At 36.4% G+C, this 26,662-nt stretch overlaps 1 protein-coding gene and 1 pseudogene across 1 annotated transcript; both read right to left on the reverse strand.

The window, feature by feature from the left end:
* Positions 1-247: 247 nt before the first annotated feature.
* Positions 248-1,689, reverse strand: LOC105719971 (annexin A7-like). The gene is given in 1 exon segment (XM_012456305.2): positions 248-1,689. A coding segment is annotated over 1 exon segment (1,401 nt). The 5' UTR covers positions 1,662-1,689; the 3' UTR covers positions 248-260.
* A 5,609-nt stretch (positions 1,690-7,298) lies between these two features.
* LOC105719968 (peroxisome assembly protein 12-like) overlaps positions 7,299-26,662 on the reverse strand; it is a 67,069-nt pseudogene continuing 47,705 nt past the window's right edge.

The raw sequence follows: 26,662 nt of genomic DNA on the forward strand, positions 1-26,662 counted from the left end.
AATGAAACTAGTAAGAATGAAGCTTTACAAACATTGCAATATTACTGTATCATTGTGATATGGCTTTACATTGATTATATGTAGAGAACAAAATAACATTAGAATTAAGGCAATAATAACATGTACAAACCAAGCACGTTACCCTGATAAGGTCCTTGATAGAAAGCTCTTTTGGTTAGCTGATATTGCTGCATGCAGGTCATTGCTCTGAAGAATGAGCTATGAATAGCTTCATTCATTAAAAAAAAAAAAAATCCCTCCTACTGGCCCACAATAGCCAGAAGAAGTCTTCGGTAATCTCCACTCGTGTCACCTGCAATCATTGTGCCCAGGGTCTTCTGATACATCTGAGTGAACATTTGTTTTATTTGTACAAGATCAATCTCACTTCTAGTGACCACAATCCCGACCAGGGTGGAGTCATCTGTGCCAGCACCTTTCACAGCGTAGTAGAGCCTCTCAGCAAAGAAGGCAGGGCGGTTCAGGGCACACTGCAAGATGGTCTTCAAACCACTTTCCACATATCCAGAAAACTCATGGTTCACACTGCTTAACAAATCTCGATTAGCCATCCTGGAATAAGCCTCCATGGTTGCTCTCAGCTGAGGAAAGCTTCTCGTGGCAAGGATCATGTTAAAGCAAGATTCATCAGTCCCTAGTTTCCCCTCGCCAGCTTGATAGAGATGCTGAGCATCTTCCTGAGCCATTTGGTGGTTTACACTCTGGTTTTCATCACGATTTCCCTGGCACATGGACACAAGTAAGCGTTCAAAATGTCCTGATGTATCTGACCTAATGTCCTTTTCAAGGTCTCGTCCAAATTCTGACTGATAACATCTGACAATTTCTCGGATTTCCTGATTTGTTCTCGTGCAGAAAATTTCAATCAATACACGTTCCTGAGTTCCTGATCCCTGCATCGCTTTCCGTAAGCTCTAGGCATCGTAATACGTAGGAGGCATGAATAGGGCCAGGATCAGTTCTTCCATATTTCCACTTAACTCTGTTTTGAGATCTTTGATTAAATCCTTGCCATACGAGGTCTTAAATGCTGCTTTAATTTTTTGCCTCTGATCATTGGAACGGTTGGCCAGCACATCCACAATTGCCTGTTCATCTGTCCCAAAACCCTTCATTGCCTTAAGGAGAATTTCTGCATCTCTCATAGCATCAAAGTTGGCAGCTGGTCGGATAGTTCCTTGAGTGCCCTGAGTCATTGCAACAGGCTGACTAGGGTAAGTAGGCTGTCCTCCAGGATACTGAGAAGGCATCTGTCCTCCAGGAAAGCCACCAGGTAGTGGGACCTGTGCTGGACCACCTCCATAAGACTGTGAAGGTGACTGTGGATAGCCAGAAAAGCCTTCTCCACCTGGTGGGACTCCAAATCCATGGCCTGGAGGAACTCTGGGATAGGATGGACCTCCCCCTGGCTGTGGGGCACCAGGATAGCCTCCAGGGGCTGGATAACCTCCAGGCGCAAGGTAGCCTCCAGCTCCTGGATAGCCACCACTTGGCACTTGTGGGTAGGCACCTCCTCCTATTGGAGGAAAGCCACTAGGATAAGGATACTGACCAGAAGGGGGAAAAGATGATTCCTGACCTGCAGGAGGATATCCAGGGAAAGGTGGATAGCCTGTTAGGGGATAGCCTAGGTATAACATTCTGACCCCGGCAGCAGCGTCACAGCCAAACCTGTCCTAGCACAATATTATTAAAGTTCATGCATATTGTAGCATGTATTTCCATCTCTGTTATGGCACAATAATATTCTAATTCATGGATATAGAATTTTGTTTATCCATTCATCAGTTGACAGATGTCTGGGTTATTTCCATTTCCACCTTTAACTATTAACAATCCTGCTATAAATATTTGTGTACAAGCTTTTGTGTTAGCATATAATTTTTCAGTATTGCTTCACCCTCCTTTTCTGGTGCCACAGTCTTTGCACATACTGAAGGCATTTAATTTAGTTTAGTTGTTTCTGATTACTCTTCCACTATATTTTCTGATTATATAGTATTAAGAGACACATGACCCATGCCTTGTCAATCTGAGTCTTCACTGGACTTTTCTCATAAAGACTTGGCTTACCAAACATGTAGAATATGAATCTGAAACTATGTAGTAAACACATTTTCAACTGAATGGAAAATCTGATCAAACAAATCAAAATCAAAGTTAATTCAAATTTTATGATTGTTAAATTTGATTGCCTGAATTCAGTAACATCTGACTGGACTTCCTAATTATGTGTGTCGGTAATTTTCACCTTGGTTAGTATTACTAAAAGGAGCTGAAAGTCCACTGAACATTGCTACTATATAAACCTAAAAAATGCCAGAATGTCTTGAATGAGCATGGTATGCCAAAGACCACAAGAAGATCTTTCACGGGACATTTTTCCGTATTACACCTTTTGCAGATAACTGTGCTGGGCAAACACAGGAAACTTGGTAAGAATAATCATAAGATGGTTCATATTTACATAAGGGACATACAATTAGGCTTAGTCAGTCCCAAGAATCAAAGTAAAGTAGGGCCAGGTGCAGTGTCTCATGCCTGTAATCCCAACACTTTGGGAGGCCTAGGCAGATGGATTCCTTGAGCTCAGGAGTTTGAGACCAGCCTGGGCAACATATCAAAACCCTGTCTGTACTAAAAATACAAAACTTGGCTGGGTATGGTGGTGTGAGCCTGTGTACCAGCTACTCAAGAGGCTGAGACTGAAAGACTGCTTAAGTCTCAGAGGCAGAGGCTGCAGTGAGCCATAATTGTGCTACTGCACTCCAGCTTGGGTGACAGAGTGAGACCCTGTCTCAAAAAAACAAATACAAAGTAATAATTAAATGCAGAACTAAAACTTCATAGTATGACTGCCTTTTTTTGGACATAAATATCTTCATTGTCATAAACTCTTCGATACTCTGTCTAAACAGCAAATCTTTATTAAACTCTTGTTATCATACAGAAAAATTAGACATTGACCTAAAAAATCTCAGATATTTGTATTTGTAATACTCAGTAATTGAGGCATACAGACTATATTCTTAGTGAATCAGTTAAAAAGAAAAAAGAATCCATCATGATAACACGATAGTTCAAAAGAGAAGAAATAATGAGAAAAATCACAATAAAAGTAGACTATGGAACAGAGACTACAAGGTAAAACGTTCACACAATACCAACGTATATCTTCAAAAATATTCAATAGATTAAAATTTAAGGAATTGGATGGGAATTTTACAATTAGTCATGAAAAAGACATCTAGAATATTGAGAAAGATAGTCTAAGGGGTGACAAAGAACTAGTTTTATGATTGAAAGTGCTTATAAAGCATCAGGCAAAAACATCGAAGATAAACCTATTGGGGAATTAACCAAGCTGAATTTGTAAATCTTAAGAATAAAAGAAAAATATGTCCAAGTGAAGTGATAAGGTTATTGGGAGGTTGGCAATCAGCCTAGAATGCATGTTAGAACTGAATTTATCAGAATTAGAAGAATAAGTGTGCAAGAAGAAAGAAAATATAGCACAGATGTCAGAGATTGAGCAGATTAAGCATATCGCCATGAAGACAGAGTCAGGATACTCTTCTTTTTACACCCCCACACCCCTCCCCGAGAGTCAGGATACTCTAATACCTCATTAAGCAAGGAGTCACTGTACCCTAAATACTAAGTATATAATTTGCATGGAAAGAGGGTAGGGGTGGAACAGCATTAAGGTCTGAACAAGTTAATGTGGCTGCCTCCTGGTAACTGGGTTGAACTCAAGGAGTAATAGACGTAAATGCCTGTGAGTATGAATGAACATTTGTTGTGATACATTTTCCAATTCTAGCCACTGAGAAAGTCTGGGAAGACTAACATCCCCAAAACAATGAAATGCCTAGCTTCTAGATTTTGGTTTCTCAATATTAACTTCCACTAAAATGAACCTCAACTCCTTGGAAGATTTTTCCAATTCCAGGTTTGAAACAGAAGGAGTATAATATAATCTTGAATTTTAGAATTTAAAAAATAATTTGGTGCCAGACATAAGAAATAAGTTCAAAGAATGATTTGGGACTTGTCAAAAAGACACAAAATCCAGTTAAAGGAGGTTTTCACTGGCAAAATCTGGAATAATTTGATCAGTAAAATAAATAATAATGATGTATTTTAACATACTGATAAAATTAAGAAGCTGTGAGTCTATACAGATAAGAAAAAAACAATACATTGTAATTTTCATGTGGAAGATGTGTACACAGTTTCACAATACCTCAATATTAAATTTTAATTACTTAGAAAAGAGAATGGTTTTATGGTGGAGATGTCTGGTGGGTACAAATAAATCAAATAACCAATATTAACATAATCAGTAGTAGGGCAAAATATTTCATGCCACCTGAGAATAGCCAATGAGAACACAGTAGCAAATCTCTAAAGTTCCTGCCAAGCATTCCAAACCCAATTAAACCTCGAGGAAAAATCATACAAAGCCAGCATAATGGGCGTTGTATAATAAAATTGGTCTGCAGTTTTCAAAATTGCTAAGTCCACGAAAGTAAAGTCTGGGAAACTTTCAGATTGAAAACTACAAACATGACAACTAAATGCAACCGTTGATTCTAAACTGGGTAATTATGCTATATCAGGTATTACTGATATTTTTTGTTTGTTTGTTTGCTTGTTTGTTTGTTTGTGATAGGGTCACCCTGTCAACCCAGGCTTGATCAAAGTTCCCTGTAGCTTTGACCTCCTGGGCTCAGGGAAACCTCCTGTCTTAGCGAACCAAGTAGCTGGGACTACAAGTGTGCCATAACATCTAGCTAATTTATTTTTGTTTCTTGTAGAGATGGGGTCTTGCTATGTTGCCCAGGCTGGTCCCAAACTCTTGAACTCAAGGCCTCCCAAAGTCCTGGGATTCCAGGTGTGAGCCACCATGCTCAGCCTGAATCCTGAAAGTGTTCTGAAGATTAGATTACAGTAATATATTAATGGATTGATGTCAATTTCCTGAGTTTGATGGCTTAGTTGTGTTATGTAAGAGAATATCCCGGTTTGGGGAAAATACATCTAAGTATTTGGGAGTGATTTTGTACCACTCACAGTTCTCCAGAGAAACAGAATCTCTCAGATTCACTAGGAGATACATAGCAGAGTTTGTGCCTCAGGGAAATTTGATTTTGCTCTAAGGCCTTCTGATTAGACGAGGTCCAAGAAGATTAAAGAGAATAATCACCTTTATGTAAAGGCAAGTGACTGAAGGTATGAACCACATCTATAAACTACTTTGATCATAATACCCCTGCTTATTTGCATGCTTTCCCCACATTGTGAACTCTCCCGTGAGTCAAATTGACAAATGTGCTTCTTTCATCCTTTTGTAACATCCCTGTATTATTGAATATTTTATATTATAGGATGACCGGCATTTATCTCTAAAACATTTATCTCTAATACATATGGGAGCTAACGTTTAATCTTTCAAATATGTACCCCTAGCACAGCATCAAACACATAGGAACTGTTTTGAATAATTATGAAATAAATGGATATTTATAGATATGTGCAAAATAGTCTGTAAATGGCTGCACATCTTTGTCAGTAATTAAATTTTCATTATTTCATTTTATACATATAAATAAAATAAAATTACATATAATAAAAGATATTAAATATTATCAAGACATGGTTGATGAACTAAGAAATCATAATTTCAGGACACTGAGCTGCATAACCATTTTGAGTTAGTAAGTTTTGCTTAAGTCAGGGATATGTAATTAAATGGTAAAGAATATAATATTGAACTATGTTGTAAAATATTAGTTTGGAGATATAAATGAGCAGTAACTGGGTTACTTCAAATCATCATATAAAAACCCATAAGAACAGTACACATTGTTATCATTTTACAATATTTCTATGAGACATGATTAGAAATGCTGTTTTTCTAGACATTTTTATATGCTATGCGTATTACACATATTACACATTAAGACTTTTATAATTTTATCAGTATTAGGGCTATAAGGGTTAATTTGGTTGTAATGTTGTTTTGTTGCCTTTCAACTTTCACATCCTTAGGATTAAATCAACATAATCTTAACATCACTGCCAAATCACTTTTGCAGTTGTTTTAACTCTTGTTATGTTTCAAGAATGATTTCAGTCTTTTTTATTAATTATATCTAATTTTATAATATACTTGCAAGGCAATTATTTCTGTTAATTATTTTTAGATGAACTGATTTATTGTCACAGAAGTTAATTAGTTTCCTTAACTTCTAATTATTGCTATTGCTGCATCCAGGAATAGAGTACACACCTGGGAAACTGCAATCAAGTCTAAGTTTTAGGCACCACGATTTGATTTTGTCTTTGTTTTACCCATAAAATGGATTTACCTACCTTAAAAAATTATATAGTTTACTGATAAAGATATGAGAATTATATTGGAGAATTTTAGAAACACAAAGGATTATGACAGATTCTCATTTTAAAGAAATTGAGGCTTATAGAGGCTTTACACACTAAGCGGCAGAAATTCCTGGACTAAAACATTTTTACATGACTTGGAAATTTTTAAGGGGCTAACAAATTACTTTTGAAGACACTTCATGCCAAATATGTTAGCCCATAATCCACACTATTTGGTAATCATTAAATATGATGTCGTATTGATTATTTACCCATTGCCTCTCAGCAACAGTTCTACCCTGAAATCTCTGCTCTGCCGTGCTAGGAATAGAGTTCCAGTACCCTGTCCTCAGACTATTTTGCTGGTTAGTGTGCTGAGGTTCTATCCTCACAAAGCATTGTTCAGACATTCAAAAGCAAGGAGAGGGAAAAAAAAAGGCCTCATTTCTTCTTGGTTTTTGGCCTGTCAGCATTTCTCTAGCTTCTAGGTTTGTTTGGTGTTTATTCACTTTGTGATTTGCACTTCAATGATCAAATATGCTGAACTTAATCAGAGAGACCCCAGTGTGAGCCAGCTGTGCCTCTTCAGTGGGCTGAATCCAGGACATAGGTCAATGGGACCCTTTCTCTAAGCCACTAATACTTGGTGACCTCACTTTTTCATTATTGGTGCTACTCTGTGGATGGTAGCTGCTGACTTTTTCAATCATTTATCTTGCTTTCTGCTCTCAAACAAAAGTCTACCCAATTCCCTGTATTGCAGTCACTAAAAGTCAAACAACCAAGATTATCTTGCACTAATACAATAATTTGACCAGAAATATTTAATTTGAAATCTGAAACCTAGTGATTATATTGTTTCTTCATAAACTATTTTTTGTAATTTTTTTTCAGTTCTCAGGGGAGTAGAATTTAATCAGACATTGTGCTTTCGTTGGATAACCCATGATGGGTCAAGCTTGGTGACTCCTCACATAATGAAACACACAGCAGTAACAAAACACATAGCTAGAGATGGTAAGAACAGTACCATTCACCTGGGTTTTATGACACAGTGGGCACACAGTCTTCATTTTGGGTAAGAGGGGAGAATCAGAGTTATAGTCTAGATGTACAGGTGGTAGTGGAGTAGGCAGAGCAGTTAATGACTTGATGGTTTATTGATTTTCACCAATCAAGGAACCACAAGAAGAATACACTCACAGAAAGGCCGGTAGACAAGGATCAGGCAACACCCTCTACAACTTTCTTCATAGCTGACCTTATCTTCTCACTAACACTCCTGGATGGTTCCTGCATCATGCCAGCTTCAGCTGGTCTGTGCTCCAGAGTTTGCATATCCTGAACTGTCAGTCGACCTAGCTGAACTCCAGTCAACCTCAGCAGTGGTGAGTGATGCTGAGCTTTTCCTAGGATGTATCCAAGTTGTACAAGAAACGATCTTTCTCATGCCATGTTAACAAATGAGTAGGCTGCCAGGAAGGGTCTATAAAATAGTTCCCAGTGGGAAGAAGGGGAATGAATGGAACATTCATGTTCTTCTCTTAAGCTAGAAACCAAATTCTCCAGCTTCACTTTCAGATAGGGAAGAAGAACAAGGAATGTAATTGATTTCCAAAGCTGCTTCTTTAGGAGACCAGCACTAGCCAGTCTCTGAGACTTCGAGCATCCCCCATTATGATTCTCTTTAAGCCACAAAAGTTTTCAGAAAATGAGGCACTGGTTCTAGACAGATAACACTGCTGGAGCAGAAGATGTAGTAAAGATTTCATCAAACCACCTCCACAAGACGCCATAGCAGGTGGGATGTGATTCTGCAAGAACCTTGACCATATGTTCAAGAGCAGATCTCACTGCTGTCATTAAACTGTCATGTGCTACCACCTCAAAGATGGGTGGCTGAGAAGCAGCTGTGATGTGAGGCTGTGCTCAGCCATCAGATGGGTGCTCATCTGATACCCTTTAAGCTACCCTCTCTGCATGATAGCCAAACCTCCAAACTCAATTTATGGTCAAAAATGAACTGGGAAATAAAGACCTATTCTGGAGATGGAGGGAAGTCTCAAGGAGGTTAAGAATAAAGTTAACTCAGACGTGGGTGAAAGCGATATGTGTTGAGGGGGTCACTTGTCAAATGCTGCATCTCAGGGCAGAGCATGACTGTGGGAGACAGGTATTGGGGAAGAAACTTGATCCTCTGGAGCTACATGCCTGGAGTTGCAAACCAGGGAGGGACCCCTGTGCCCCCACACCCACTACCCCCCCCCACCCAATCATGAGAACTCAAAAGCCAGCAGACTCTGAGGATTCAGAGGTGCCAGTGTGAGCCCCAGACACAAGGACTGGCTCTGCCTGTCGGCTTTGAGTATCCCCGCCTGCACCCATCCTTGCACATTGACCTCAGGTAAGGCGCAAAAAATGTTATATACACACATACACGTATATATATAGCATTTTTTTTTGAGACAGAGTCTTGATCTGTCACTCAGGCTGGAGTGCAGTGGCACACGCTTGGCTCACTGCAACCTCTGCCTGCTGGGCTCAAACAATTCTCATGCCTCAGCTTCCCAAGTTGCTAGGACTCCAGGTATGCACAACCATGCCTGGCTAATTTTAATATTTTTAGTAGAGATAGGGTTTGGGTGTGAGCCATTGCACCTGGCCAGTATTTACGTATTATATGGGGTGGGTTCTTTTTTTTCTCAAGCAAAAAGAGATATTTTGACTTTTCTTCATTTAAATGAGGCAAATGATGAAGTATAGTATCATAGAGCCACACTAATATAAATCTCACCAAGCAAGTAGTTATTTTAGTTTAAACGTTTCTGGTCCTATGTTCATCAGCGCTCACATCGCAGACACTAGTCAATCCTGACCGTCCCTTGTGCTACCACTGCTATACATACTTTCCTCTCCCGGCGGGAGTGCCCTTTCTTTTAATCCTCTTGTACACTTTGACCCTTCTCAAACTCAAAGGAAGTTAGCCTGAGGCCTGAACATGAAGCTTCACCTTTCATATTATACTTTTCAGAACTGCAAAGATATTTTATTATATTTTTTTGAAGAATGACTGTTTCTTCTTTAATTGTATATATTTCATGATTTATCACAATTTTTATAAAAATGGGGTACAGGCCGGGCACAGTGGCTCATGCCTGTAATCCCAGCATTTTGGGAGGCCAAGACGCGCAGATCGCGAGGTCAGGAGTTCAAGATCAGACTGGCCAACATGCTGAAACCCGTCTCTACTAAAAAATACAAAAATTAGCTGGGCGTGGTGGCTCATGCCTATAATCCCAGCTACTTGGGAGGCTGAGGTAGGAGAATTGCTTGAACTGGGACCTGGGAGGCAGAGGTTGCAGTGAGCTGAGATCCCGCCACTGCACTCCAGCCTGGGCTACAGAGGGACACTCCATCTCAAAAAACAAAACGGGGTACAAATTATCAGTACCCCTGAAATCATTTTATATTTTAATCCCTGAAATCATATAGCATCGCCTTTTATGTATTATTTAAGTTGAATAACACAAAGATAACATTGGAAAATATTGTAAAAAGCAATATGGTCTTTTATATCATCAACAATGCTTGCATTCAAAATACAACAGTATCTTCTACTAAATATAAGTATGAAAACAATCAACCAAATAAAAAAATTTATAACTGCATCATAATTTGAGGTTTTTAGCTCAATCAATTTATTGAGCTAAATTTTTAGTTCAATATATTTACCTTTTCTATGGACACAACAAAAAGTTGAGTTTGTCGCAAAATACATGGCTAAATTAAAATTTGGGGATTTCCTTTTCAACACTGAAAAATTTTAGTAGATTGGAAAACTAATCAAAACCACCTGAAGGTGCTCTATGTTTATAAACACTAAAAGAAAGCCTTGTGCAAAATGTCACAAGAAAACAGCATTAAAACTTTAGGCAAAATAATAACCACTTTTTATTTTTTTTACCAACTAACACTGATTCGAATTTTCTGTTTATAATATTTATACTTTCAGCTAAAGCCACGGCAAATCTTTTTTGCAACAGTGTATTTTCTTGTCATCCAGTGAGCTCCATTTAGTTCTACCCATCTCTAATGTGTTACCAATATATTTTAATATTGTTAGATTATGTAATATTTAGAAAATATTTTTCTCCCAGATGAAGACTAAATTTCCCTATTAAGAATATGAACTTCAAAAATATATTTAACTTGTTACTTTTTCTCTATATGTAATTTTTCCCATTTTCACCCTCAGGAAATATCTATTAGGCTTCTAGTATTATTATCTTTGTAACGCAACAGATACTGGTAGTAACTCATCATGTACAACTTAGGCACTGACATTACAGTGATAAATGAAAGATACTACCTCATATTTGGCTTTCAAAATTTGGGGAACTAGATAGAAAACAAATGAATACACAGGTGATAAAGTAATTTTAATTGTGATTACTACAGAAAACACATGCAGAAAGTCCTGATGTGGCCAGGTGCGGTGGCTCACACCTGTAATCCCAGCACTTTGGGAGGTCAAGACAGGTGGATCACCTGAGGTCAGGAGTTTGAGACGAGCCTGACCAATATGGTGAAACCCCATCTCTACTAAAAATACAAAAATTAGCCAGGCGTGGTGGTACGCACCTGCAATCCTAGCTACTTGGGACGCTGAGACAGGAGAATCATTTGAACTCAGGAGGTAGAGGCTGCAGTGAGCCGAGACTGTGCACCACTTCATTGCAGAGCAAACACAAACTCTATTAAAAAAAAAAAAAAAATCCTGATGCAGGACATTTACCTGCTTTCCCTTGTGTTATATTTCAGGTACCCAAAACAACATTTATCACAGTATAGACAAATGATTTTAAAAGGCAAACTGCTGTTTGATTCCAAAGAATACAGAACTGAATCTTTTCTATTCAGAAAGAAAAGAAAACATCAACCCCCTATAGAAATAAGAGAAATATATGGAATTAAAGAACAGTCAGGGAGATAAATTATATCAAAACAATAGCAAAATGTGAACAGAAGACATTTCCCAAGAATCTGTTCCACATGAATTAGTCTGAAAGTAATTCCTCTGGCATTTATAAGATGAAGAGCTGTATTCAAGTTCAAGGGCTGAGAACTGTTTGATCCAAAATTTGATGCATCTGAGTTGTAATTCGATGGCAAAGAAGAATTTGTATGGGTGGAAAGGACATTTCTGGGAATATTTGAGACTGGCAAAATGCAAGAAGAGGAAATCAAAGATAAATTGACAAAATAAACTTAACCAATGTAACTGAGAGGTAGCAAAGGGATAATTTTTCACTCTGTTGCTCCTGCTGAAAGTGGCATTTTCTGAGAAACTAGAATTACCTGTAGAATAAAAATAATACAAAGGCAGTTTCACATAGCAGTCAATGTATTTCTTACAAAAACATGGGAGGCAAATTTCTTCCATAAGAGAAGCTCTGAAATAAACAGCAAATGTGAAGATAATTCAGTAAAGAAGAATCAGCATTTGTATATATGAGGTAATAGAAATAACAAAATATATAGCTAAACTTATGAAAATAACATTTGTAAAGGCCCTGTACTATAAAGTCTCAATGGAGATCCAAAAAAAACGGAAACATCGAAAACAATTGACTTTGATGCAAGACCAGTGGAGAAACCAGGAGAGACACATACAAAAAAAAGCTCATCATCACTGGTCATTAAAGAAATGCAAATCAAAACCACATTGAGATACCATCTCATGCCAGTTAGAATGGCAGTCATCAAAAAGTCTGGAGACAACAGATACTGAAGAGGATGTGGAGAAATAGGAACACTTTTACACTGTTGGTGGGAGTGTAAATTAGTTCAACCATTGTGGAAGACAGTGTGGTGATTCCTCAAGGATATAGAACTAGAAATACCATTTGACCCAGCAATTCCATTACTGGGTATATACCCAAAGGATTATTAATCATTCTATTATAAAGACACATGCACATGTATGTTCATTGCGGCACTGCTTATAATAGCAAAGACTTGGAAGCAACCCAAATGCCCATTGATGATTGACTGGACAGGGAAAATGTGGCACATATACACCATGGAATACTATGCAGCCATAAAAAAGGATGAGTTCATGTCCTTTGCAGGGACATGGGTGAAACTGGAAACCATCGTTCTCAGCAAACTGACACAAGGACAGAAAACCAAACACTGTGTGTTCTCACTCATAAGTGGGTATGGAACAATGAGAACACATAGACACAGGGAGGGGAACATCACACACTGGGGCCTGTTGTGTGGTGGGGGAATTAGGGGAGGGATAGCAGGGGGTGGGAAAATTGGGGAGGGATAGCAGGGGGTGGGATAATTGGGGAGGGATAGCATTAGTAGAAATACCTAATGTAGGTGACGGGGTGATGGATGCAGCAAGCTACCATGGCAAGTAACAATCCTGCATGATCTGCACATGTAGCCCAGAACTTAAAGTATACTAATAATAATTTTAAAAAATGAAACCAGGAGAGATACAAAGCAGAGTAAACAAATAATGGGCAGCAAGGAATGTAGCAGAAAATTTCCAAACTACACTTAATTTACAAATCAGGTAAAGACTGTTTTTACGTGTATGTAACATAGGAATTACACTATTATTATATCTGATTATGTAAGCTGTTAGTGTCAAACTGTTTAATTGTATATGCTGTATTTCAAATTTGTCATAATCCTCAATAAAAAATAATGGTTTTGTAAAGTCTCAAATTTTAAAAACACTGACTTTTTAAAAGAGCAATACCTAAGCAGGTAGATTAAGTAATCATTGCTAAAATATTTCTAATTAAATAATATACACATCAGCATTTTGAAGAAGAAAATTATACATAACAGCATGCAGATATATTTTGGGGTGGAAGCACACAAATTTATACTAGGTGTTCCATTATGAAAACTTTTTTAATTTTTTTGAGCTTAATATCTTCAAAGAAGAAATATTTAAAATTGATAATTCATACTTAACAGTTTGAGGATCATATATAATATTTTTATTTTGACACATAACATATGTTGCTATTGAAGTATGATATTAAGTACATAGAAAAATCAAAAAGGTAATAATAGCAAATGATATTAAGAAGAAACAGAATTCACATAAGTTTCTGACTTTTGAACTGACTTACATAAAAGTAAATACTGCTTTGAATAAAAGAATGGTGATTTTTATTATTTTAAGTCATTGCTTCTTAGGGACAAATTTGTCTTTTGATACATGCTCTCAAACAAATGCAGAAATGTGTAATAGATACATAAATAAAAAAATAAATAAATGAAATCAACAGCAAGTTTAGGCTCATTTCTAAGCCCAGGGACAAATTTAGAAGTACGTTTTATACAATTTTTGCCAAGCCTTCTAGCCTAGTCCTGCTCTTCCATGTGACCTAGGTTATGAACTCAGCATGTGTCCAAATGTTTAATTTTTCTCTACTTTTGGAGTATAGTTTTGCTAATGGAGCTCAGGAGGCGGGGGGAAGAGCTTAAACATGCATTATTTGAGATATTTAGATTTTCAAAAATCATTAAAAAAAATTATCATTAAAGGTTATTTTAAGAAAACAGTATCTGCCTATTGGTAAAGTAGCCTTTCCAGGATTATATATTGAACTATAAACTGAAAGAAGATAAAAGTTCAGTCTCCAATACTTTATATTCCTACAGTTTGGCTGTACCAAGATTTTGCTTGTGCTTATATACTTCTATATTTAAATCGTATATTATCCATATAGCCCTTAAGGGAAAACTGCTCTATTATAATAAAAGCAAAGTCCATAAAATCTAATTAGAAAATAATTACCAAGAAGGCAAAGAAATGAGGAATGTTTCAAGCTTTGAAAAATGTCTGTTCTATATTTGCCTTCCATTTTGTCTTAGTAAGCTCCAGCTATTATACCAACATACTAGAAATTGAGTGGCTTAAACAACAAATATTTTTTCTCATGTTTCTGGACATTAGAGTTAGAGTGCCAGCAGGGTCAAGGTTCTCGGTAAGGACCCGGTTCTGGTTTATAGAACTTCCTCCTGTGTCCTCCAATGGCAGAAAAGAGCCAGTTTTCTCTCCGGTTTCCTTTCATAAGGGCATAATTCAGTTCATGAAGACTCTACCCTCATGACCTGATCCCTTCCTAAGAACCTCATCTCCGAATACTATCATACTGGGATTAAGGTTTCAACATATGAATTTGGGAAGACAGGGGTACATTCAGTCCACTGCAATTTGGTTATGAGTATGTATTGGGAAATTCAACATTTAATGTTAATGTACTGCAAGATTAAAATTTTGGAATAAATTTCCTCTTTCATACGAACTTCACTCTAATTCTATAAACTTGAGAATTTGTCTGTAGTCATATTCCACTGAAGAAACAGGTAAGCCCATCACAAAAAAATCTTCCATCCTACTTTGTAAAAACTTATCCATTCTGATGATAAATTGAACAAGTGTTTCAATTTTAGAATGTTAAATTTATCTCTATTGCAAAAGAGAAGTTATTATACTTTAAACATTTGAAGATAGTATCATCAAAAAAATTGATAATATTTTGACAAAGAGCATACATATAAAAATAAAAATATTGTTTCTTAATATATGTAACATATAAAATAACTATATTTGTTTTGGCACATCAGCAATTTCGAAACCATGGGCAATGCCAAATGTCTGAACAGCTTATAAAGAATATCTTATATTCAGCCTTAAGCCAAAAAGTGAAAAATAATTTTGCCAAGTTTAAGAGCTTTTTTAGTTTCTGTTTTTTGTTTCTTTGTTTGTTTTATAAATAACCAATTTTCACATTTATTTCAGGTTATTTTGAGACTATATATCCCAATTGGGTGTAAACAATATTTTAATTACTATAGTTGCAACTGGTAAAAACCTCCTTGTTTTTTTCAAATATATTTCTTGATTACTATTTTTTACATGGTATGTATGAGTGTAATATGCAGGAGTTTAAGTTTCAAAAACTATAACAAGGATTTATCTTAAAATTTTTAACCATGACATAATTTACATACATATTGTTTCTGGCAATTTCAAAAATTCCTCTCAGGAATAATGTCTCTCTCCCATTATTAAATTAATATATTATAATCCTTAGTAAATTTTGATATTATCAATTACCTCTATCAAATACATTTTCCTTTGGTTGTTTCTGAAGTATTCTACTTTTGTAGTTCAGTAATAAAAATATCTTAAAAATGTCCTCTTTATTTTAACTATATCATAAAGCTCTGTATTTTGGCTCATTTTTGTCAAATATCACAATTGTAAATGTATTACTTCTATGGGCATTCCAATGGATTTCCACATAATGTATATTTTATGATTATATATCTTCTGACCATTCTCTTTCATGTTTTAACATAATCCCCTTAGAGTTTCATATTTTAATTGAATATTGATATATTTTTATGTTTATTTTTTCAATTTCCGAGGATTTTAAAAAATGTTATATTTTATCAAAAGTTTTTAATCCCATTTTAAAATTTTCTAATGTTTGTGTTTTTTGATAGACCACATTTATGCAATCCTTAAATATAATTATTACTTGTATTTCTATGAAGAAAGTTATATGAAAAATATATTGGCTTTGTAAAGCTTCTGCTAGTACACTACTAAATTATTTTAAGTATCTGATTAATTTTTATCTATATGGTTAATAACTAGCATTTTTTAAAATAACTCCTATTTAGCAAGTACTTTCCAAAAAATCAGACAAGGAGTTTCACAAATAATTCTTTTTTTTTTTTAGAAAAAAAAAGAAGAAACAAAGAGAGAAAGAAAAAAAAAAGAATGAAGAAGAGGAAGAAAAAGGAAGAGAAAGAGGGAGAGAGAACGGGAGTATTGCTTTATTGCCCAGGCTAGAATGCAGTCTAAAAATGGGAATTGAAAATCTCTTTTATGCCAACAATTGTGCTTAACAATGGAGACAGGAAGGAATAAGGGAAGAAAATAACAAACAAGCAGCCAACCAATATTTCATTTAAATCTATGAAATGCTATGGAATTATTGAGGAGTGATTTACTTCCAATTATGTAGTCACTTTTGGAATAGGTGTGATATGGTACTGATAAGAATGTATGTTTTGCATATTTGAAGTGGAGAGTTCTATAAATGTTCATTAAGTTTACTTGTTCCGGGTCTGAGTTCAAGTCCTGGTTATCCTTGTTAATTTTCTATCTCGTTGATCAGTCTAATATTGACAATGTGATGTTACAGTCTCCCACTATTATTGTGTGGGAGGCTAAGTCTCTTTATAAGTCATTAAGAACTTGTCTTATGTATCTGGGTGGTCCTGTATTGGGTATGTGTATATATAGGATCATTAGCTCTTCTTGTTGCATTGATCCTTTTACCATTATGTTATGTCTTTCTTTGCCTCTTTTGATCTTTGTTGCTTTAAAGTCTATTTTATCAGAGGTGAGAATTTCAACTCCTGCTTTTTATTTATTTATTTATGTTTGCTCTCTGTTTGGTTGGTAAATCTTTCTCTGTCCCTTTGTTTTGAGACAAATCATTCTTAGCAAGACAAGCACTGGTTTACATTATGAATTAGAGTTGCTCAGTTGTTGTAGCTCTTGCCTGTAATTCCAGCACCTTTCCAGCATGCCTGTAATTCCTAGGCAGATAGATTACTTGAGCCCAGGACATGGAGACCAGCCTGGGCAACATAATGAAACCACATCTTTAAAAAAAGAAATAAAAAATGTACCCAGGCATGGTGGTATGCACCTGTAGTGGCAGCTACCCTGGGAGGCTGAGGTAAGAGGATCACTTGAGGTCAAGGCTGTAGTGACCTGTGATTGCACCACTGCACTCCAGCCTAGGCAACAGAGCAAGACTGTGTCTCAAAAGAAAAGAAAGAAAGAAAGAAAGAAAAGAAAGGAAAGAAATAGAGGAGAAAGAGAGAGGGAGAGAGGGAGAGAGTGAGGGAGGGAGGGAAGGGAAGGGAAGGAAGGACGAAAGGAAATAGGAAAAGCAATTTAGAATCTAGAATAATGATGTTAACCAGACTTCAAAAGATTGAGGAAGAAAGGTAAGTGGCAAGTGTTCCATATTCTAAACTGAGGCACTAGGTTTTCTTTAGAATATTAAAAAAGAAAAGGTAAATTTGTTTTTATTTATTTTTAAGTGAAAGACTGGGAATAAAATACATTTGGAAAAAAAAAAAGTGAGAAGTTTCCTATCATTTTTTTTCCCATTTTTAGTGGAGGGAGTGGGTAAAAATATATGGTCATGCTCACATATCCATGTTTGAATTTGGGTACAGTGGATACTGTCTATTTCACATATGATTAGCCTGAGGTTTTGCCATCTACCTGAGATGGCAAAACAGGAGAGAGAAAATCCTTCATTGGGAGCTAGCTACACATACATAAATTTGGATTGTACCAGATATGTGCTATGCAAAAAGGGAGCCAAGCTGATACCATTTAAAATACTCCTTTGAAGTACTATCTGGAGGAATTATGCAATGCCAACAACAGGATGGACATCTGGAAGTCCAGGCACTGAAAAATTCATAAGCAGTCAGCCTGAGTGAATGCATTGCCTCAATCCAGAAAACTAAATTTAGATAGTCTTTGACCTGGCGTGTCTTAAAGATAAGAAACTTAAAATGTACCTACTATAGAGTAATCTTTGACCAGAATCCAGGCCCCAAGAGATCCAAAATCAAATCCTTATGCAACCAAGCAAGTGAAAGTGTTTTTGCCCTTTAAACATATTTTCTAACCTCCTCCGAGCTGTTTCCCTGGGAGGTCATGGTGCATGATTAATAAGCAAAGGAGAAAAGTAGAAAAGCAATGTGGAGGATGAAAAAGTCTACCAACTGTCCGTTTCCAAATTGGTTCTCCAGCCTCATATAAGGCCAGGTTAGTGAAATGAGGAATCTTTAAATAAAACTTGAAGTTTCACTATTACACAGGATAATTAAGTTTTTGATTACATAAATCTTTTGTGAGACTGAAAGTAACTGGAGAAACACGGTTATGTTGTCATTTTGTTGAGTAACTGCTGAAGTCACAGGAAATTCCTTTAATTTCATACAACAGAAGGGAAGAATTAGCCTCTCATAATGGGTTTAATTAATAAGTAGAAGAAAAGATGTTTGTTTTGTTATTCTTGCATCATATGGAGTCTCACTCTAACTCTTGATTTAGAATACAGTGAAAAACATTGCATAGTATTTCTAATAAACCAAGATTGATATATTCCATAATTATAATATCCTTCAGCAATAGAAAGAGGTATCTGGGACTCAGATATCTTATAATTTGAGTAAAAAGTGTGTCTTCAATTTCTAATGGTATCCATGTTCTCTTGCCAGCTAAACATGATTACTGAACTTACTGAGGACTTTACAAAAGCAGAGAAACCTTCAGAAAGTTCACATGCATTAACTAGTCTAATCTTCACAAGGATGGTTTTATATATAAGGAAATTTAGATAAGGGAAATTAAATGGCTTTACAAAAATTACAGAAGTGGCAAATATTAGAACCGCCATTTGAGCAATGGAAGTGTGGACCCACAACCACTTCTCAAAGTCTATGCTTTACTGTTCTGTTTTGTGATATCAGACAGTCATAAATTGTTTCAAAAATTGATTTTTAAAGCCAAGTTTTAATGTCCTATCATGAAAATGTATTCTTTCAACTTGTTTTCACAATATATTTATGCAATTTGAATTCAAATAAACCATGGAGCCCTCTTCCCCCAAAAAAAGTCTTTTCAGCAGCATCGCCTGGTATATTTCAGCTAGATCAGGAGTGTCTAATCTTTTGGTGTTCCTGGGCCACATTGGAATAAGAATTGTCTTGGACCACACATAAAATACGTTAACACTTTTGATAGCTGATGAGCTAAAAAAAAATCTCGTGATGTTTTAAGAAAGTTTGTGAATTTGTGTTGGGCCTCATTCAAAGCCACTGTGGGCTGCATGCAGACCGTGGGTGGTGAGTTGGACAAGCTTGCACTAGATCTTCTTTAGACAAATATTATATTTTAAAAATTCTCAGTGTCCTCAGATTTTTAGGGTTTTTTTTTTTTTTTGCTTGTTTTATCTGATAGGTTAAAATGTTTTAAAAATTATCTAACAAAATTGTCATTCTTGGTCAAATTTCCTTACAGTTTGAAAAAACCATATGATTTTTGAGATGGTAAGGTATTAATTGCTTTAAACTTCAAAGCCCTATTGTGAACTTTTTTTTAAATTATGTAAAAATTACCTTCTTATTCTACTAAATGCATTTTTACTTTAATTATTGTTTGGTGGACATTATTAATAACTGATTTATGTTTGTTTTTACCTGACATGTTTTTAGTATCCTTAAAGAAATTTTTTATTTATTAAATATTCCTTACACCTCCAAGACAGGTTAATGTCCCACCATAGATGGGCATATCCTAATCCCTGTGAATATTTTAACATCTTGGGTTTTTTGTTTGGTTTTGTTTTGTTTTTTGATATGGAATCTTGCTTTGTGCCCAGGTGTGATCTCAGCTCACTACAAGATCTGCCTCCTGGGTTCAAGCAATTCTCCTGCCTCAGCCTCCAGAGTGGATGGGATTACAGGCCCATGCCACCATGCCCAGCTAATTTTTGTATTTTTAGTAGAGATGGGGTTTCACTATGTTGGCCGGGCTGGTCTCCAACTCCTGACCTCATGATCTGTCCGCCTTGGCCTTCCAAAGTGCTGTGATTACAGGCATGAGCCACTGCACCAGCTATTTTAACATCTTATGTAAAATAGGGAATTAAAGTTCTATAAGAAATTACATTTGCTAATCAGCTAATCTTTAAATAGGAAGATTACAGGGGATTATCAGGGAGGGCCCAGTCTAATCCCGTTCCCTTAAAAGCAGAAGACAAAGGCAGAAAATTGCATCAGACAGATTTAACAGAGCACAACAGAGGAGAAATTCAAAGCATGAGAGAGACTCATCTCATCCTTGCTGGTTTTGAAGACAAAACACTGGAGTCAGGAGCCAAAGAACACAGGCAGGCTCCAAAGTCTGGGAATGACCTCAAGTTACACCTTACAGGAAACATACTTCTACTACCAGACAAGTATTAATTGAAACTAATGTTGGCCTGAGGCTGCCTCCTCACTTTGAGTTTCTACCTGAGAACTGCAACCTCAGTATGTAAACAAACTGCAACCTAACCTGAATACCTCTTATAGCAAGAATCTCAGCCAATCATAGGAGCCAAGCTTCAGCTTCAGCCAATCACAAGTCGCCAACTGCTTACACCCTGCCCAGTAAGGGAAATGTCAAGTTGTAACCAATCAACCTACAGCTTGAGGTTACTTTTTAATCTTTTCTTTATACACACTGCTCACCCACGTTGCTGAGTGGAGCTCTCTGTACCACTCCTAGTTCTGAGTACTAACCAAACTATGAATCATCCTTGGCTAAAATAAACTCTGCGAATTTAAATTTATTTTTTATTTTTTTAACAACAGGGAACTCAGCTTACATCCTAGGAATTCAGTTCTGTAATCAGAGAGAATTGAATTTTTTCAATGACCTGAATGAGCAAGAAAATATATTTCCCCAGTAGCTCCAAGGGAGGAATATAGCCTTGCTCTTGGTTTTAGTCCAGTGAGACTCATGTTAGACTTTTGACCTATAAGAACTATAAAATAATAAACTTCTGATTTTTAGGCAACTAATTGTTACAATAAGAACAAAAACAAATATAACATCAGCATACATGAAATGCAATGGAATTTTTAAATGGTACCCTTTTTGCTTCACGTTTGAATGCAGCATGAATATGATTGATATCAGATACCAAAGTGAGTATAAAAATTATACTCATGTAGAATTTATAACTAAAATTAATAAAGACAAATTTCACAATCTTAGAATTCTCAGGTAGATAAAGAACATAAAAAGTAAGGCAGAGGGCAGAGAATAAAATTCAGGAATATTTCTTAGGAGAAATCTTTTCCAATCCTAACTCCTCTTTCACGATGGGAAAGTTGTGCTTAACAGTGAGGGGTCCCTCAAGCAACTGCAGAGAATGCTTCACATATGATGCTTGTATTTGTGGAGAACATGGGCTAGTTTTGAACTCAAACTTGAAAAAACACTGGACAAGAAAAAAATTGCCCAAGTGCTTCAGCTGTAGGAAAGAGGAGAGGTTAAAAGCATGCAGTCTCTTCCAGCTTGATCTAATTAAATCCCCAAAACACATGTGAAACTTGTGATAGAAGTGTTTACTTAGGGTCATTTAAAAAGGGTCTCATATTAAAAGAGCTGTGTTGGCAGTAAGGTGATTTCCAAACTAAGAGTTCTCATAAGGTAGACACAGAGCTTAGGGAATGTTATAAAGGAAAACATGATGCTATGGTATAGTGCTGACAAGTCTCAGTGTAATCAGCCTCTCCAGAAAAAAAAAAAAAAGTTAAAAGAGAAAAGCAAAAAAATAGACACACACACACACACACACACACACACACACACACACACGTTTCCCAGTAAAGGAAAGGAAGCAGGAGTTAGTTTTAAACTGTCTTTGAGACCTAGAAACAATGAAGACTCATCCATTTCATAAGTGTCCAGTCCCCTAAAGCCTACTTCTTTTCACTCTGGAGGGAAAAATTGTTTCACATAGGAAATTGAGATTGAGTAAAACTAGAAGAGAAAAACCAAACCAACCAAAAACTTTGCCCAGATAAAAGGTGGTTACCACTAATCAATCTTAGCAAAAGGAAAAGACTGATCTGGAAGTAAAGATTGAAGTATGCAGCTTAGAGGTTTTAATTTTTATACTGAGACTGTGCTACAACATAAAAATTCTTCAGTGATGTCTATTGTCTAAGAGTAAATGGAAAATTAATGGAACTTGCCCTGGAAAAACTACTCTGGGGTAGGAGAGTAGAAAGAAGAGAAATTGACTAAAAATAAATTTAATGTGTGACAAGAAATAAAACAATTTTGCATTATGAATAGATCAAAACATGTGCTTGTTGATGCTAGATGTAATTAAGGAAAATATATTTTAATAAAAAAATATATAAACCTAAAAAAAATGAAATTCCTTGTGGAGTACTGTTATACAAGTACCTACCTCTCTCATTCCACAGGGATATTACCATGGGTTTGCTTTTAGCTTTTTTCTCCATTTTTAATATTATTTTGCATATGTGTTTGGCTGTTTCCGCACCCAAATTTCATCTTGAATTGTAGTTTCCATAATCCCCACATGTTGTGCAAAAGACACAGTGGCAGGTAATTTAATCATGAGGGTGGTTTACCCCTATGCTGCTGTTCTTATAATAAGGAGTGTGTTTTCACAAGAGCTGATGGTTTTATAAGCAGCTTTTTCCCCATTGCTATTAATTTATCCTGCTGCCATGTGAAGGAGAATGGGTTTGCTTTCAGTTCTGCCATGATTGTAAGCTTCCTGAGGCCTCCCCAGCCATTTGGAACTGTGATTCCATTAAACCTCTTTCCTTCATAAATTACTAAGTTTTGGATGTGTCCCAACCAATAAAGTAAATTGATACCACAGAGAGTGGGGTACTGCTATAAAGATACCCAAAACTGTGGAGGCATTTTTGAAACTGGGTAACAGAGAGAGGTTGGAACAGTTTAGAGGGCTCAGAAGAAGACAGGAAGATATGGGAAAGTTTGAAACTTCCTAGAGACTTGTTCAAAGGCTTTGACCAAAATGCTGATAGTGATATGGATAATGAAGTTAAAGCTGAGGTAGTCTCAGATGGAGATGAGGAACTTGTTGGGAACTGGAGGAAAGGTCACTCTTGCTATGATTTAGCAAACAGACTGGTGACATTTTGACCCTGCCCTAGAGATCTGTGGAACTTAATTCAGGGTATGTGGCAGAAGAAGTTTCTAAGCAGCAAAGCATTCAAGAACTCACTTGGGTGCTCTTAAAAGCCTTCAGCTTTATGCATTCCCAAAGATATGGTTTGGAATTGGAATTTCATGTTTAAAAGGGAAGCAGAGCAGAAACTTTAAAGTCTGGACAATTTGCAGCCTGACAATGGGATAGAAAAGAAAACCCTAGCAGAAATTTCTGAGCAAAAATTCAAGCTGGCTGCAGAAATTTGCGTAAGTAATGAGCAGCCAAATATTAATCAGCAAGACAAAGGCAAAATGTCCTCAGGGCATGTCAGACTTCTTCATGGCAGTGCCTCCCATCACAGGTCCAGAGGCCTATGAGGGAAAAATGGTTTTGTGGGCTGGGCCCAGGGTCTTACTGCTTTGTGTAGTCATGGGACTCGGTGCCCTGCTTTTCAGTTTGGCCTGAAGGGACCAATGTACAGCTCAGGCCATTTCTTCAGAGGGTGCAAGGTCAAGCCTTGGCAGCTTACATGTGGTTTGGGGTCTGTGAGTGTCTAGATTTCAGAGCATGTATAAAAATGCCTAAATGCTCAGTCAGATGTTTGCTGCAGGAATGGAGCCCTCATGGAGAACCTCTACTAGGGAAGTATGGAAGGGAAATGTGAGGTTGGAGCTCTTACACAGAGTCCCTACTGAGGCACTGCCTAGTGGAGCTATGAGAAGAGGGCCAATGTCCTCCAGACCACAGAGTGGTAAGTCTACTGACAGCTTGCACCATGCACCTGGAAAACCTACAGACAATGCAAGCCCATGAGAGCACCTGAGAGGGGGCCTATACCCTGCAAAGCCATAGGAGTGGAGCTGCCCAAGGCTTTGGGAGCTTACTCTTGCATCAGTGTGACCTGGATGTGAGACATGAAGTCAAAGGAAATCATTTTGGAACATTAAGACTTAATGACTGCCCTACTGGAGTTTGGGCTTACATGGGGCCTATAGTACCTTTGTTTTGGCCAATTTCTCCCATTTGGAATAGGTGTGTTTATGCAATGCCTGCACCTCCATTGTATGTTGGAAGTAACTAAGTTGCTTTTTATTTTACAGTCTCATGGGCAGAAGGGACTTGCCTTATCTGAGATCAGACTTTGGACTTGGACTTCTGGGTTAATGCTAGAATGAGCTAAGACTTTGGGGGGTATTGCAAAAGCATGATTTTGTTTTAAAATGTGAGGACATGAGATTTGGGATGGGGCAGGGTCTGAATAATATGGTTTAGCTGTGTTCCTACCCAAATCTCATTTTGAATTGTAGTTCCCATAATGCTCATGTGTTTTGGGAAGGACTAGGTGGGACATAATTGAATCATGGGGGCATTTACTTCCATGCTGCTGTTCTTGTGAGATAGTGAGTGAGTGCTTACAAGATCTGATCATTTTATAAGGGGCTTTTCCCCCTTTGCTTGGCCCTTTTATCTCCTTCCACTATGTGAAGAAGGATGTGTTTGCTTCTCCATCCACTATCATTGTAAATTTCCTGATTCCTCCCCAGCCATGTGGAACTGTGAGTCAATTAAACCTCTTTCCTTTCTAAATTACACAGTCTTGGGTATGTCTCTATATCACCATGAGAACAGAATAACACAGTGTGTATTCCGCTAAAAAGTCATTCTTATGTTTTGCATATTCTTAAGTTATAAAATTAATAAAACAAAACGCATTATGAGTTCATATTTTTCTCTTCTTTACTACAAATTTATTTCTGACAATCATCAATCTTGGTCCCTGAACCTGTAATTTATTTACCTTCGCTTTCTTTTTTTGTGAGACGAAGTCTTGCTCTGTTGTGCAGGCTGGAGTGCAATGGCATGATCTCAGCTCACTGCAACCTCTGCCTCCCAGATTCAAGCGATTCTACTGCCTCAGCCCCCTGAATAGCTGGAATTACAGGTACATGCTACCATGCCTGGTTAATTTTTGTATCTTTAGTAGAGATGGGGTTTCCCCATGTTGGCCAGTCTGGTCTCGAGCTCCTGACCTCAAGCAACCTGCCCACCTCAGCCTCCCAAAGTATTGGGATTACAGATGTAAGCCATTGTGCTCAGCCACCTTTACTCTTTAGAATACATATATACATATATATTATATATATACACACACATATATATATAGTATTTTCTTGCTTAATTGCACCATACTAAATATAGTCATTCTTTTTTAAGTGGAAGCTTGGATGACGTCATTTTTTCTTTCTAATGTTACAAACAAGGCTACCATGAATATTCATATACACATCTCTTGTTGCACATGTTAACTTTTATTTAGAATGCCTGACATATGTTTATTCATTTTCCTCATTAAAATATTAACACATTTTGTTTTAAATTTATTTATTCTATAAAAAATGTGATTAGATCAGTTTTACACTACTATATATATTTTAAAAATTAATAAGTTTCAGAACACGAATTTTTTTGTTCTCACAGTGGTCTTTTTTCCCTTGGCCTTTTATTCAGTTCTAAGAAGAAATTTCTTTTGTGTTCCTTTTATTGTTGAGACTATATTGCTCCACTTTTATTTCCTCAGAAATGATCATTACACATAATATTTTTAATTTTATCATGGTTATGTGTGTAAAACATACATTTAAGATTAACTGTTCTTGTCAAACAAGAGCAGTATCTTTTTATTTTCTCCTCAATCGTATAAGGATATCTTTAAGTTTTTGCAATTTCCAAATACCTTTCAATGCAATTTGAAGCGTTAGATAAATATATTTACTAAATGTTAGACACTCCATATCTTCTTTCCTAAGACAAGTGATTTTAAAGTGTACTTTATCATTATGGTTTCACTTTATCATTTGTTTGGATGTATTTCTCTATTGACTGCAACTTACTTAACACTCTGTGTGTGTGTGGCTGGAAGAAGAATGAAAGTGATCAAGAGCAGTACAATATCTGACTTTCTGTTTATTTGAAAATGCCTTCTGCTTGATTTTCTACATGAGTGACTATTCCTGTGAGTATAACATTCTTACTTTAGTATTCTTTCAGTGTTAAAATGGTATCACATTGCTGTCTGACATTTAATATGAATGAGTCTAGCTTGATTTTATTTCTTGGCAAAAAAAGAAAATATGGGTCAATATTAATAAAATACTGTAGTTAATTTCAATGTTTTTTTCCCTGAGATTTATTTAGATGTTATACATTATGTGTTAAACTAGATGAATTGGCTTTTCTTTATTCCAAAAAATACATTAATATAATGCTCAAATGTCATTACTTTTTTTTTTCCCTTATTATTTTTTGGCATGAATACATATGCAAAGTTCAATAAAATAGCATTTTACTGCCAAAGAATAAAAATAAAAAGCACTAGATGCAAACAAGACTATTTTCTT

The sequence above is a fragment of the Aotus nancymaae genome, unplaced genomic scaffold, assembly GCF_030222135.1.
Source record: "Aotus nancymaae isolate 86718 unplaced genomic scaffold, 86718_ANA_hifiasm-v0.15.2.pri h1tg000048l, whole genome shotgun sequence".
In the NCBI taxonomy this organism is placed as follows: domain Eukaryota; kingdom Metazoa; phylum Chordata; class Mammalia; order Primates; family Aotidae; genus Aotus; species Aotus nancymaae.